Source organism: Nymphalis io, chromosome 26, assembly GCF_905147045.1.
Source record: "Nymphalis io chromosome 26, ilAglIoxx1.1, whole genome shotgun sequence".
NCBI lineage: Eukaryota > Metazoa > Arthropoda > Insecta > Lepidoptera > Nymphalidae > Nymphalis > Nymphalis io.
Genome location: NC_065913.1, coordinates 3,702,071 through 3,719,013, shown reverse-complemented (window position 1 = coordinate 3,719,013; position 16,943 = coordinate 3,702,071). Strand labels below are relative to the sequence as shown.

General features: G+C 35.2%; 1 protein-coding gene across 1 annotated transcript; it reads right to left on the bottom strand.

Moving 5' to 3' along the window:
* Window positions 1-12: 12 nt before the first annotated feature.
* Window positions 13-16,731, bottom strand: LOC126778484 (coatomer subunit delta). The gene is made up of 15 exons (XM_050502077.1): window positions 16,647-16,731; window positions 16,455-16,494; window positions 16,254-16,374; window positions 16,011-16,113; window positions 15,501-15,620; window positions 14,474-14,533; window positions 13,232-13,343; window positions 12,680-12,767; window positions 11,893-12,045; window positions 10,988-11,064; window positions 10,287-10,375; window positions 5,638-5,788; window positions 4,956-5,067; window positions 3,686-3,808; window positions 13-824 (listed from the first exon to the last, which is right to left on the bottom strand). The coding sequence occupies exons 1-15, from the start codon at window positions 16,647-16,649 to the stop codon at window positions 656-658; spliced, it is 1,521 nt and encodes a 506-aa protein (XP_050358034.1). The 5' UTR covers window positions 16,650-16,731; the 3' UTR covers window positions 13-655.
* Between the last annotated feature and the right edge of the window lie 212 nt (window positions 16,732-16,943).

Here is a 16,943-nt window from a genome sequence, read left to right as displayed (position 1 = left end):
ACAATAAAACACGATTTTCTTTATATTTTTTATTGCCACTTTACAGAATACTTAAGCCTCGTTCACGCTGGTGCAACAAGATGCGACAATGCGGCATGAAGAATGGTAGTAATAAAATTCATTTGCGATTTTGCTAAAATTAAACAAATATTTAGATTTCATTAATTCAAATCTATAGCAAAATGTTGTCTCGGCATAACATAGACCGCGGCATACTGCTTTTATGTAATGTTAGTTCTATATAACAAGTCGCATTTTGCACGTTGTAGCTCCAGTGTAGTATTAACTTTGTATAAACTAAACTATTATGTATGTATTTGAAAAGTAATTGAAACAAAATGTTGCCATAGTATAATTTATTTTAATCATTATATTATAAAATACTTTACCTATGTTAATTGTTATAGTTTTCGACGATTACGGCTCTTACACCATTATCAGATTTATTATGACCTTATGCTCAAGATAAATATACAATAATGTAAACGCAACCTTAGAACGTGCTTTATATGTATGTATATCTGGCCTATATTTGTATTAAAAAATTAACAAGAGTAACCAAAATTTGTCGAAGGCCTTAAATAAAGTTGCTATTTGAAAAAATAAAACTATAATTATTGAAATAATTAATTATACATATAATTGAATGTGAAATTCAAACGATTTCATATTTATCTGCATGGAAACTTATTTCTTGCGAATAATCAACGGCTGAGCCATCCTCCGCTTGGGTTACTTTCGTGGCAGCGAGCAAGGCCAAGGATGTATCTGACGTCCATGATACGTTAAGAGGGAAGAAATCGTTAGGGATGGCCGGAGTTACGCTGAAAAAAAATTGCCGTAACAGCCTGTGAATATCCCACTGCTGGGCTAAAGGCCTCCTCTCCTCTTTTTGAGGAGAAGGTTTGGAGCTTATTCCACCACGCTGCTCCAATGCGGGTTGGTAGAATTCACATGTGGCAGAATTTCAGTGAAATTAGACACATGCAGGTTTCCTCACGATGTTTTCCTTCACCGTAAAGCACGAGATGAATTATAATCACAAATTAAGCACATGAAAATTCAGTGGTGCTTGCCCGGGTTTGAACCCACGATCATCGGTTAAGATTCACGCGTTCTTACCACAGGGCCATCTCGGCTTATTAACATTATATTCTAATCGGCTGAAAAAAAATTATATTACCACAAATTAAAAAAAAAAATACAATGGGACACCGATGTATGTGAAATCCCACTTTTCTGTAGTGGTAATTGATGTTCCACTGAACAGAACTTTTCAAGTAGCCCATTAGTTTTTTTATGGTATAGGCGGACGAGCATATGGGCCACCTGATAGTAAGTGGTCACCAAAACCCATAGACATAGACATTGTAAGATATATAAACAATCCCCCACATCGGCAATGCGTCACAAGCCTTCGGAACTAAGATATTATGTCTCTTGTACCTGTAATTACACTGGCTCATTTACTCAAACCGGAACACAATAATACAAAGTACTACTGTTTTGCGCTAGAATATCTGATGAGTGGGTGGTACCTACCTAGACGAGCTTTAATAATTTAGTTTATTTACTATTACAGTAAAGTGTAGCGTTCGTGTGTTCAGAGTTACAATAAACTACGTAATTGAACTTAAAAACTTAAAATATAACACAAAATAATTTAAATACATTTTATACAATTACAAAATGGTTACAATAAAAAAATATACAATTATGTTTTTTTTTTTTTTGTCAACCGTATTAGTAGGAATGCCTATGACATTATTTTCTAACGGTCGACGACGGCGTTCTCGATTTAAACGGGCATTATTTAGTACCCGTCAGGTTTAGATAAGTTATATTGCAAAAAAAATTAAATAACTCGATTCTTTTTTTAGTAACAGCCTTTGAATGTCCCACTGCTGGGCTAAGGCCTCCCCTCCCTTTTTGAGGAGAAGGTATGGCTTATTCCACCACGCTGCTCCAATGCGGGTTGGTGGAATATATAATATTATTAGTTATTTCACTGAAGTTCTGCCACATGTATATATATATATAAAATGACACGGTAAAATTATATAATTCATTCTCTCCTAATACATTTTGTAGTTTATAATCATACATTTGCTATGACTGCCTCGTTGGTCTAGTGGCTTGATATAAGGCCGCAGACCCAGAGGTCCTGGGTTCAATTCCCAGGTCGGGCCAATAAAAAGTTATTGGGTTTTTCTGTCAGAAAATTCTCAGTAGCAGCCCGGAGTGTGGAAGTTGGAAGTGTGTACACTCCCGTGCCTCGGAAAGCACGTAAAGCCGTTAGTCCTGCGACTGAACTCTTTCCGGTCGTGTCGGATTGCCGTCCCATCGGATTATGAGAGTTAGGGAATAGAGAGTGCACATGTGTTTGCGCACACACTCGTGCACTATAATATCTCCTGCGTAGTTGGCTATTCTCTCTTGAGATTGGCCGCCGTGGCCGAAATCGGTCAGGAGGACATTATTATTATTACATTTGTTATTACGAGCACACTAACATTTAACTTTTATCATGATATATGATTATGTTCTACTTGACGACGGCTTGACTTTGACGAGTCGGTTGGCGTGGTTGGTAGATACTTGCCTTTCACGACGAAGGTTGTGGGTTCGATACCCACTCAGGGCAGACATTTGTGTGTATGATCATCTCTGTTTGTTCCGAGTCTGCGTGTTATTATCTATATAAGTATGTATTTACAAAAGACAAGTAGCATATGTAGTATATCAGTAACAGCCTGTTAATGTCTCACTACTGGGCTAAAGCCTCCTCTCCCTTTTGAGGGTTTTGAGGTTTGGAGCTTATTCCACCACGCTGCTCCAATGCGGGTTGTAGAATACACATGTGGCATAATTTCAATGAAATTAGACACATGCAGTTTTGCACATGCAACACAAGGATAATATTATTATTACTACTTCAAAATATCTAAATAATGGTTTATCGATAATTACTATAAACTGACTGTACAATTACTAAAAACATTTCGTATTATTATTTATTTTATGCATGTCAACCTAACTTTTCCCGATTTATATTTTGAACTTAATTGTTAATTTATCATTTTTGATGTGTAGACATCTTAGCGCTCGAAACACGGTACTAACTAATACTTCGAGCTTCTGACGAGTGAGCGTAACTTTCGAGCGTCAAACGACGTCAGCGTAAGATTTGTTATTTACAAATCAATTCTCGGTATTCAACCTTGGCGCTCACATTTTTTTTCATTATTATTATTATATAGTTATATAAGGTATGTTATTTATAATATAATAATATTATCCTGGGACATTTTACACACACGGCCATCTGATCCCAAATTAAGCTTGTACAGAGCTTGTGCTATGGAAACCAGACAACTGATATACTACATCTACTACTTTTCTTTTGTAAATACATACTTATATAGATAATTACACCCAGACTCAGGGCAAACAGACATGTTCATGCACACAAATGTCTGTCCTGGGTGGGAATCAAACCCACAACCTTCGGCGTGAAAATGCAAGTATCTACCAACCACGCCAACCGGCCCGTCAAATAATCGTAAAATAATACACAATCTCAAACATTAATGATTAAAAACCAACCAGCGATCATTAGTCCTACTTTGTTAATATATATATTTTTTTTGTAATTAGCGTAACTATAATAAAAATAATTACTCACGTAAATTCCAAAGTTCCAGTTTTCTGTTGTCTATTAATCACTGGAATATTCCAAATGATACTACGTCCCTTCTGTGTGTAACTTCCTTCCCATTGGTGAACCACCACTGATGGGTTGCCAGTACTAAAAAAAAAAAAACAAAAAAAAAAGTGTTATAGTATTTTTTGTCAAACTCCGTTAGTACGAGTTATTTGTCAACGTTTTAAGACGTGTTTATGACGTCACTTGTGTATATTCATAAGTTTTTTTATCGATCCGTTTGAAAATACGAGCTCATCTAATTTAATGTAATGTACTTTGATCAATCCTTCACTACTGCTGAAAGGTAACTTCTCCTGTTAGAAGCATTTGGAAACCACGTCGCTACTTTATTGCAGGTAGGCGGATATACAATAAACTACTGTTTTGAGTTTTCTCATGAAGTAATTCTCCTCTATATAATTAGTTGAACGATACTGTCTAAAACGGTCGTTAACAATTAGGGCATTTACACACTCACGCGCACACGGTTTGGATTAACTTACAATAATTAGTAATAAGAACCCTTGTAATACTTTTTAATGATTGTATGGGAAGGAACTGACTTCTGACGCACGGTTAACACCAGTTCAGGAGTCAGGACTACTTTTCATAATATGTATGTATTGGATAACAATGAAGTATTATTGTTATTATTATTTATATATTCATTTAATCTCCAAAGACTAAGCACCCGTGCTCTTTCTTAACCTAAATGTATTTTATTTTCATTGTGAAAAAAAAGAAACAATAGATTGATAAGCAATACCGTTAGATGGGGAGTTTCACTGTTCAAATACTCGAAATACCTTCAGTAAACTATTTTACGTCGGCCCTGTATCTGCCACTATTGTTTACAGTAACAGTCTGTAAATGACCCACGGCTGGGGTAAGGCCTCCTCTCCCTTTTTGAGAAGGTTTGGAGCTTATTCCGCCACGCTGCTCCAGTGCGGGTTGGTGGAATACACATGTGGCAGAATTTCGATGAAATTAGACACATGCAGGTTTCCTCACGATGTTTTCCGTCACCGAAAAGCACGAGATGAATTATAAACAGAAATTAAGCACATGAATATTCAGAGGTGCTTGCCCGGGTTTGAACTCACGTTCATCGGTTAAGATGTACGCGTTCTTACCACTGGGCCATCTCGACTTGACTTGAATCGACGCCACTGTTGTTTATTTAATGGCAATTCTCAATCTTGCCCTTTAGATAAGGCCCACGTGTTCAGCTAAATAATATTAAACTTACGGCAGCGGTATTATGATGTTGACATCGGAGAGCACTAGATGGTCTTGTTCCAGTTCATATTCAATGTTGACGTCACATCCGCCGTTCGCACTCTCTGACGGCCAGCAGTTCACTGTGATAAGGGATGATATTCAATATATTAAATACCGTATAAATGAAAAATATACAAAAACAATTTATTTAATAGAAAACATATCGAATAAAATTAACTCTAAAGACAAAATATCAAAGAGAAATTATAGAATATGGCATATCCAGCATAAAATATTCTAATTTATTGTACCAGACAAGGCACCATTTCAGAATTAATTGCAAAAACGCAAGTCGCTGTCGAATGCGGGCGCCGCGCTTGCGTCCAGTCCAGTGTTTTTATATTATATATATAGAATAAGAAGGCGGACGAGCATATGGGCCACCTGATGGTAAGTGGTCACCAACGCCCATAGACATTGGCATGTAAGAAATGTTAACCATCGCTTACATCACCAGTGTGCCGGTACCTTGGGAACTAAGATGTTATGTCCCTTGTGCCTGTAATTACACTGGCTAACTCACCCTTCAAACCGGAACACAACAATACCAAGTACTGCTGTTTTGCGGTAGAATATCTGATGAGTGGGTGGTACCTACCCAGACGAGCTTGCACAAAGCTCTACCACCAGTAAAACCTGTGTGAACCTACCGGAGAGCGGCGCGGCGCGCTCGTCGTGCGCGTGCGCGAGGCGCCACTTGAGCACGCCCACGTCGCTGTGCAGCGGGAAGGGCCGCTGCGCCTGCTTCAGGCGGATCACGCCTTCCGCGCGGAACGCTTCCTTGTCCACGTTCGGGTGCGTCTGGACACAGTTTAGCATCGTTTTAGTCGTTGGCTATCCTGGCAGACACCTCTTCCATCGAGGAGCCTAGCGGCTTATTACCCTCCACTGGGGTGTGGTCGATATACATTTAACAGTTTGCTCATGATATTTTCCTTCACCACCGAGCAGGAGATGAACAAAAAGACAAATGAATCACGTGAATTCAATAGTACTTACTCAATTTTTTTATCTTTGATTAGCCTTTAGTTTTGTACAAGCTGTAATATACCTCGCTAAATATGACATATCTACAGTGTACGGTATAAAATAGTGCACCAAACAAACATGAAATCACACCCTTCGTGTGTCACACACACCCGTGTCGAAATCAGACCCTTATGACTAAAAAACCTCTCTTCTAGATAATCCAATCATAAAAGAAATTTGGTTGTTGGTTGCCTGGAAGAGATCGCTATGTAGCGATAAGGTCGCCATAATTGTACGTTTATTTAGGCAGTATACATGTTTTGTATTTTTCTTTTTGTGGTGTACAACAAAAGTATAAAATAAAGAAATTCAAACATTATATATTATATTAAATAAGGGAATGGTTAATTAAACAAAGATTTCTCTCTTTCTTTCATAATTGATTCGAAATAAGAAAACACAGTATTGTTTAACTAATCAAACCAAACAACATTTACAGGTAGTTGTATGGAATATGCAAATATTAAATGCTTACAAATAAGATTCCGTTTTGATGACTTCTTTGTACGTAGAGTGAAGTTTCAAAGTCGAACGTTTTTACATATAACGTTTTAAATCAGTTTTTTTGATGCAGTTTCCCTAATGTCACAAAGTCAACAAAAGTTAGTAACTAATTGATTTATAATTTTTTAAAGTGATTTTTTTCAACCCCGGGTTAAACTATTTGTAATAGGGTATTTTTTACACGCTTTTTTTAAAAAGTATATCAATTAGATTCTATAATGGTAATAAGCCACGGAAAAACATCGTTAAGTGGCATTAAAATTTTACATTTTCAAATTTCGCGCGTAATTTAACGCAAACGCTGGACGCAGTCGACGCCATATTGCTCTGTAGTCATGACGTCATTGTGCTGTGTTAACAAATGTTAAGTTGGTTACGACAATAATAAAAGTACGTAGCCTATATTCTGATCAATTGACAGTTGAAGCTTTTTAGTTTACACAGCCGTATGACGTAATAACATGGCCGAAACCGAACACCTTTAATTAGGAAGATGTAAATTTAAAAAATATATATTTTTTTATACTTAAATAATCTTTAAATTATTATAATAATACATGTGTGAAAAAATTATGATTATATCATGTAAACTTTTTTTATAAGCAAATCAATTTGTGCGCTCTCGTATAATTTCTGTTCCGTCCGGGTTTTGACTGTGACGTCACTTCGCCCATTCGTTATCGCGGGCGACTCTTTTGCGATACTCGCGTTGATAATTTCCTATTTATTTTATCCGTCTTTGTGATTTGACGCCTCAAATACGTTCTTTTACTTATAACAATATTAGAACGATTATTAATACATTATTTTATACTAAAATAAGAGCAGTATTTTCCAACTACTAACATATAATCTACTGAAAGTCGATTGCGGATTCCTTCACAAATCATGCAAAATATATTAGTGAGCTTATTATTATTGTTTATTTTAATCTTTTGTTAATGCAGATTGATCATAACTGTGATCGGCAATAAGTCCGTATTTTTCATGTCGATAATAGAGCTTTCCGCTTTCGATAGATGATAATATCGATAAAGAATATAATATACGTTTTCTACATTTTAATTTTACGTACACAGTTCGGGGCGCGATGGTTACGATATAAGCCACTGCATATTATTGTAAATTGTAAATGTTTCTAATGAGAGTGTAAATAAAATTAACAATCTCGAATGTGAAGGATGCAAATACCATGGCATTGGTCACATAGCGAAGTGAGGAACCTACTTTTAATGAAATAAACTCTTACTGGAAGAAACCTTTTTAAGTAAAACAAGCAAACATGCAGGAGGCTGTCCTGATAGAAAGTGATTACCACCGTCCAAAGACCATCACCGAAGTGCTTGCAGGTGCGTTGTCGGTCTTAAGGGAATGCTTAGGCTTAGGCTTCTCTTGAAGGTTTCTATGTCATAACGGTTCGGAAAAGTCGCCGGGTAATATGGTTCCGCAGAGTGGCTGTGCGAGGCAGGAAATGCTTTAAAAATAGTGCTGTAATAGTGGATTTTCAGACATCGAAGTGGTATGGATGAATTTAAAATTTAGACAGCATGTCCGGTGGTGAAATTCAGTGCGTGGGATTAATCTAAACAGTTCCTCAGAGCCTTCCCCGTAAAAGATGCAGAGTGATAACATTTCTCCCGCTCAGAGATGAGAGCAGTACTCCATGAGGTGCTGAATTTTCGCCTTGTAGAATTTTAGGCGAAGAGCTGACGTGAAGAACTGACTTATCTTGTTTAGCACACAAGGCTAAATTGCCTTTACCTTCCAATAGACCACGGAACCTATCATCCTGATACTGGATTTGGTAGCGATGCGGTATTCTCAAAATGATTCCCATATTATGACGAAAGGTGTCATAATGTTATGTCATAGTGAATTTTAGAAGTCATCGCGCTAACTTGTGTCGTATTGGGGTTGAGTTGTACCAAGTTGGTTGGCCCCAATCTCAGGCTTTGGTTAAAAAACACTTGTTATTACAGACACGAGTTTATACTGATCGACGTGTTCCCGAAAAATATAAGCGCGGCCGGTATATAAGGCGTCTACAGTGCTCTCGTTTGCCAACATTGAATGATGCTAATTTGCACATGTCATTAAAATGCTGAAGAATAAGAGTGGGTGATCACATCCATCTTTGTGGAACACTAGAATTAACGAATTTTAAGTCAAAGTATGCACCGTCGACAACGACCTTGATGTCTGGTCTGGTAAAACTGGTGATCCAGTTGCATTATTTCCTGGGAAGCCCATAGAAAGAAAGCTTCGAAACAAGCGCTTTATGCCATACCCAATCAAAGGCTATTTCTATGTCCAGACTAACTGCTAGTTTTGTTGTAGTAGAGTCCAAGAAGTGGCCTCTTGGACTCAACTACTTTAGCCCACCGGTCAGGTAAACTAGAAGATCACCAGTGGTAGCTTTACATTTAATTCTAAACTGTAACATGGCGATTCAAACGTGCCCTTAATAGTCTATTTGAATGAAGAATTATTTGATTTCGTTTGTATGATATTTACTATATTTACGTATTTGACTTTCAAAGAAACATAATATGGTAAAAATCAATTTCAATGGGTCACAGTCATTATAGTTTTTTTCAGCTTACACTTTGGCGATACGGGGTTGTTCTTTTTTTTTTATAGAATAGGAAGGTGGACGAACATATGGGCCACCTGATGGTAAGTGGTCACCAAACGCCCTTAGACATTGGCATTGTAAGAAATGTCAACCATCGCTTATAGCCAATGCGCCACCAACCTTGGGAACTAAGATTTTATGTCCCTTGTGCCTGTAATTACACTGATTCACTCACCCTTCAAACCGGAACACAACAATATCAAGTATTGCTGTTTTGCGGTAGAATATCTGATGAGTGGGTGGTACCTACCCAGACGAGCTTGCACAAAGCCCTACCACCAGTAAAAATAAATAAATATTTATGAACAAATAATCTCCAAGATTAGCAATAAACTTAAGTCTAACGTTGAAATGCATTTGTCTTCGATACAAAACCTTATGACAGCACTATCGGCAATCAACGTATCAAGGCCGTATTACGAACATTCTGAATTATGTTTATATTAAACGAATGCCTATAACTAGCCCGTAAAAATTAAATGTTTGATCCTAAAATTAAAAACTTAAAAATACGACAAATTTCATTACTAACGTACTCATATTAAAATGCTCGTCACGAAAATACCTACTTTTTTTTGTTGATAATATATATGGAAAAAAATATTTTTTCGAGTTCTATTTGTTAAATTAGTATGCTATGATACTGTATAATAAATATATAAAAGTTTTTTTATACTAATCGAAATATAAATAAAATCAAGAATAACACAAAAATACAGGCGAAATTGTATGGGCGAGCGAGCGGCGTTGGACGATGTGAGGTCACGAGTCGATCGGTCGCTCCAGAAAATAATTTAAGATCTCGTAACTTTAAAAATTTGCAAAAAATTCACTTTTGCAGATATCGTAAAAATTCTTTCGCCAATATTTTTTATATTTTAAATATTATTTTTTGACACCATATAAAAAAATATGATTTTAAAAATTTCTTCATCTTTGTAATTGAATTTTAAAATTTATTTTGTTATTTTATGAACGTTAACTAAGCTTTTTGGCTAAGCAATCTCAATAATTATATTTTTAGATTTTTTCTCATATAAAGTAAAATACAGTATTGTAAAAAATAATCAAATAACGATCTATTTGGATCCCCGTGGTCTGAAATAAATGATAATTATTATTATACGATACCTGCAACTGTAATGGTCTCGTATCTTTGTTGTCTACGTGGACACGAATCCGACCGAATTGTTCGTTACTTATACGCAGCGTCAATAAACCTGAAACAAGGTTAAAATTTAAATGAAAGGTTAATGATATACAAGCGGGTCATATTGCCCGCGGTTTTACCCGCGCTTAATATGAAATAGATATGTACAGAAATTTTAAGATGTCATACCTTTTTAGACTTTACTTTTTCGTTTAAATAAACACTACACGGTACCTTGGAATACTCCCTATAGTAACAGACTGTGAATGTCCCACTGCTGGGCTAAGGCACATGAAAATTCAGTGGTGTTTGCCCGGGTTCGAACCCACGATCATCGATTAAGATTCACGCGTTCTTACCACTGGACCATCTCGGTCAGTGAATACTGCTCATCATTATACAATTATTCGTTTTGAAGATTAAAACAGAAATAGAAATAATGACTGTTTGGGGGTTATTTACTAAAAATTCCAAATAACTATATTAAGTAAAAAAAAAAGCAGTTATTTTGAAATTACGTACAGACACTACAATTGTATTTATGAGTAGATTGTATTACAATATCATTATTTAAATAATACTTTAACAAATTTGTTTTATATAAACAAACAAAGAACTATATTTATCAATAGAACATCTGGCCAATAGAACTTGTAAGAGATTACAGATAATAAATGATTACCAGACAGTTCGAAGCTCTGAATGTCTCCATCCCGACCCGCCGTTAGACTCAATCTTTCTTCAAATCGCAGATGAACGCTAGAAAAATTATACACGGTTAATGTACATAATGTATACATATATATAATAATAATAATATCCGGGGACATTTTTCACACACGACCATCTGATCCCAAATTAAGCTTGTACAGAGATTGTACTATGGAAACTAGACATCTGATATACTACATTTCTTTTTGTAAACACATACTTATATAGATAATTACACCCAGACTCAGAACAAACGGACATGTTCATGCACACATATATCTATCCTGGGTGGGAATCGAACCCACAACCCTCGGGGTGAAAGGCAAGCAACCACCAACCACGCCAACCGGCTCGTATATATATATTAATAGATGTATATATTATTATTTATATAATATCAACTATCAAAGGTTTGATTAAATATGTGCTGTCATATTTATATATATTATATGTTTCGAATGCTAACATGCTCAAACTGCGTTAAACGGCAAACGTGTAGTGTCAGAAAAATAGTTGAATTAATTTTATAATTATTTTATTATAAATAGAATAGTAACTTTCATTGATAATGCTTAAAATTAAATACATTCGATATGAAAATTAACATTTCTAAGTTGAAATAAATAAACAATTACCAATAATAATAAATATATAAGATTTATAGTAATTAGCTATTTAAGTCACACAATAAGAATAATTAAAACAAAGATAAGCATCTAATTTGTCTACGATAAATTAATTTTCAAATAATGAAATCACGATGGCGCTGCTGACGGTACGGTCACACAGTGATTAATTCCAAAATATAATATTTTAAAAGCATTTGAAACCGATAATTTATTGTTAGTTTAATTAATTCATTGTTTCTAGACTTACTCCTTATTATTGGTAGTCGAGGGCGCCTTATCAATCTTAGTTGGTACAGTCACAGATGCTGCGGCATCACCTTCGCTCCTCAGCCGAGACACGAATGTCTCCGCGTCCGTACCGCGGGAACCGAGCTTCATAGCCGATCGTGTTGTACTACGACTGTACACAGATTCACAAAATTATATATAAACTTCATCTAGACCTTATAACCTTGTTAGCACTTTATTGACTGCCTATAACGGATATGACTTATAATAAAATTACATCTGGCCATTAACTGTCATTATGGAAGAGGACAACTGTCATGGTAGCGATTTTAAAAAAAAATGGAGGAACTAAGAAATTAATTAATTTGGTATTAAGATTATATCGGAGAATAAATAACATTATATTGTATATTAACATTACATTATATATAACAATATTATATATTATACAACTTTTTTTTTATAGAATAGGAAGGCGGACGAGCATATGGGCCACCTGATGGTAAGTGGTCACGAACGCCCATAGACATTGGCATTGTAAGAAATGTTAACCATCGCTTACATCACCAATGCGCCACCAACCTTGGGACTAGGATGTTTTGTCTCTTGTGCCTGTAATTTCACTGGCTGACTCACCCTTCAAACCGGAACACAACAATACCAAGTACTGCTGTTTTGCGGTAGAACATCTGATGAGTGGGTGGTACCTACCCAGACGAACTTGCACAAAGTTCCACCACCAGTGAAACTGTGCCTGTATCTTATTTCAGACCAGCTTAAAGATTCTAAGTATAATTAATGCTTACGTATCCCGGACAGGGGTGGTCGGAATTTTCTCAGTGATGGGCTCAGAGGCACCTGATGATGACATGGAAGAACTGCCAAATCCGCTTCCTACAATAACATGAGGTTTTAAGCTTGGCTGTTCAATCTCGTACGACTAATTAAATTATTTTTGACAAAAAAATGTTTTTATGTATTTTTTGTCATTCACCAATAAAATAAAAATATAAATAAATGTATTCAAATTCACAGTATAAAAAAAATAGGAAAACACTTGAATAAGGTAGTATTGTACAACACGTTAGCATGCGAAAGCGATCCCGTGGCGCTCCGCGTTAAGACGGAAAGGGTACCGCTGGTTTCTTATTGGGTATTCCAATGTTCGGGGCGCACTCGGCGCCTTGGACAACAGCGAACCCCACTTACTGGGGGTAAGTGAAATGCGTAATGCGTTTTTCCAGAGTTAAAAAAAAAAAATAAAAAAATAAAAGGTTGTATTGTACAAGCCATGAAAAACCGGTAAAAAAAGAACTGTCAAAAGTTAGAAATGATTTCGAAATGTTGAATGCGCTTACCGAATCCAGACGACGAACGGGGTGGTTGACCGCGCTTGGCAGCTTCCAACCTCTCCCTTTGCAGTTCCTTCGCGCGTTCCCGCATACGGTTGGCCGCTTCACGCTCTTGTGTCTGTTTGACATAAGCACTGACATATTAAATATAATACAAAATTGAATTTCGAATAACTTATGTTTTTATAGCCTATTCCGACCACAGAAGGAGGAAAAATAAATAAACAACGTTTACATTGAATTGACGCGATATCATTGGTCAAGATCTTGAATAATCTATAATGTTCACTGAGGATCCGCGGAAAAATGGCATTTCGAATATCGGCGATTTTTTATTTTTTTTATAGAATAGGAAGGCGGACGAGCATATGGGCCACCTGATGGTAAGTGGTCACCAACGCCCATAGACATTGACATTGTAAGAAATGTGAATCATCGCTTACATAGCCAATGCGCCACCAACCTTGGGAACTAAGATTTTAAGTCCTTTGTGCCTGTAATTACACTGGCTCACTCACCCTCCAAACCGGAACACAACAATACCAAGTACTGCTGTTTTACGGTAGAATATCTGATGAGTGGGTGATACCTAACCAGACGAGCTTGCACAAAGCTCTACCACTAGTAAGTGTTATCCGATCTTCGGAAGTAAAATTAAAGTATATAAGTAATTAGGTGGAATAGTGTTGTTTAATATATAAAAATATATTAATCAAGAACTGTGTAGTGCATAATATAGCAGAGCTATTAGCAAATTGCATAGAGTATATAAATCTAAGTTTTGTTTATCTTTACTCTTTTTTCAGTTGGAATAGGCTACAGATAACAATAAAAATGGAAAGAATCCAGTGTACTAAAGTATGAACTGTCATCTACATTCTTATTATGGTCTGTACTTTTGACTTATTCCTATTTTCTATCGGCAAGACGAAATGATTAATTAGAACTGGCAACACCTTTAAATTGAGGCAAGCTTTCCCTTAGGTTTCGTGTATCATGTCTGAAGTGCTAAGGTTTTCAAACATAGTACCGTAGTGTTATAATTCCTTATGCATATATATATGAATCTGTATTCAGTCAAATATTATTTATAATCTTATAAGCACTTTTTTAAAATAAATATACATTAAGCAATAAAATAATATGATTTTATAAACTTTACTATTTTTTTAGAAGATACAAATGGCAACATTAATATAAAAGTTATATTAAACTTACTGATATGAAGAAACAACCAAGAAGTCATACCTGTCTTACAGCTTGGTAGATCTTCTCCTCATGTGAATCCATCTCCACGAATGATCGTACCTTGAGAAATTACAATAATAATATAATAATAATATCCCGGGACATTTTTCACACACTGCCATCTGATCCCAAATTAAGCTTGTACAAAGCTTGTGCTATGGAAACCAGACAACTGATATACTACATTTCTTTTGTAAATACATACTTATATAGATAATTACACCCAGACTCAGGACAAACAGACATGTTCATGCACACAAATGTCTGTCCTGGGTGGGAATCGAACCCACAACCTTCGGCGTGAAAAGGTTCAAAATACATAGTGAAGTATGTTAATATAAGAGACATAAATTATATAATGAACAAAATATATGATCGAAATATAATAATATACAACTCATTCTAATGAATGATGAGTTTTTGTTTGCAACTTTATGTAATCTTTATTATATATATATAAGCAAAATACCACTCATTACGAGATCTTTTAAACTATGCGCCTACTGACTTGAAATTTGTCACAGTTACTCCTTTCCCAACAAAGACCATTAGTATTGTAGGTCATTAAGAATGGATTTTATGCAAATAATATTCAAAATACATTTTTGGTTTTTGTCTATCCATGCAAAGCGGGAAGAATTAGCTAGTAGTCACATAAAATTGCACACAAAAATATAACCTTTTTCAATAATTAGATTAGATTGTCCAAACTCAACCATAAAGTTTTAGCGGCTTCTAAATGCTGAGATTAGTGTGTTCAAACAAACAAACTCTTTCGCTTTATATAATACTATAGATTCAACAATACTGTGAATTTTTTCATTTTATCTGTCTCTCATACAAAATCCAGTAATATTTTGCTAATAAGTACTTTGACGGGACATACATAATCCCCGACATTTAAATGTATCAGATAAAATACAGGAATTTAATGATTATATTTTGAACAAATTTTATTTTGTTCTTTACATTTTTTAGTATAAATCTAGAAATGTAACAAGTCACAACAAAAGTAATAAAATTTCACCTGAGCTAGATTAACACTCTCCCTGTATCCAAGAGCTACAATTTCATCAAACGCAAACAGCAGATTGAATGCTTGATTTAAGACATCTGCCTCTGTAAGTTGAGCGCAGTATTCTGGCACCTTGAAAAATAATAAATACATATATATCTTAATCATATACTTTTGTTGTATATTTAAACCCTATTAAGTGTTATTGCTCTATATATAATCTTTTCCGTTTATTATCTGTAGTTTTGCAACAAATATTCAGTTAGTATTCTATATTTGGCCAATTTTTTTAATTGAATTGAATTTGGTTTTGTTTTAATATTAATAACAGATGTTCATATGTTGCAGGTAATGGTGCAAAAAAATCAACATTTTTGCATTATTGCCATTTTTAGCAATTCATGCATTTATCAGGTCTAATATTCGGCTTATCGGCCACAACGGTTGCCAATATAACATATGTAGTCAAATATTCAACCTTCTCAGCTTTACATTGTAGAATAGAGCAAAATGTAACCTTACCACTCTGCTAAATAGTCGCAGGGTCTCTAAATCCTCCAAAATGTTACTGGCTTTAGTTGTTATAAGCAACATGTAGAGCTTGTCCAAAGGTTGGTATACATATCTAGAAAAATAAATTAAGAATATTAATATCATTTTTATTAATAATATTAAAAAAACAAAAACAAATGTAGATTTATATATCATATTTAGTAGTTGTAGTATTTTGTTTTTATAAGTCGTTTTTATGGATATATAACAAACCTGACTGATTCGGTTTCCACAAATGTATGTTGTCGACCGCCAGTCATTAGTTTCGGAAATGCTGCCAAAAGTCCTTCGATACGTGCCTTCGTCATTTCGACGAATTGACGTGAAACAAGGGCTGAAATGATCAAAGGATCGTTAGTTCCTATATCAATTAAATAAACAATTAAGTTAAGGTCAATTAAGAATTTTATTCACCTTTCCCTGATTTTGTACAGACCGTAGCTGCTATGAGCACCTAAAACATGACAAACTTTAATTTAGCGAAACGCTATAAGCCGGAGATAACGCTTATATTTTAGATATTTTAAGATGGATATAAAATTCCAAACCACTTATTTGTTTATATATGTATGTAAATGCATAAAACACGACAAAATATATATTTACCATTTTAATTATTATAAAAACGCTTTAATATTTCTAAAACACCTCAACTTTTAAACATTTGACAACCCACGACAAACAGGGTGACGTGTAGATGTATGACAGTATTTAAATTGACAGTTGACACTGACAATTCGGAATGTTACATGTCCGAAAGCATTGTTCGTTAAAAATATACTGAAATATGTTAACAAGTGACGATATTCGCAGCGGATGGGAATTGAGAGCTGAGGATCGACCTCAGTGACGTGCCATTGGAAAGGCTTATGTCCAGCAGTGGACGACGAAGGGTTGATGATG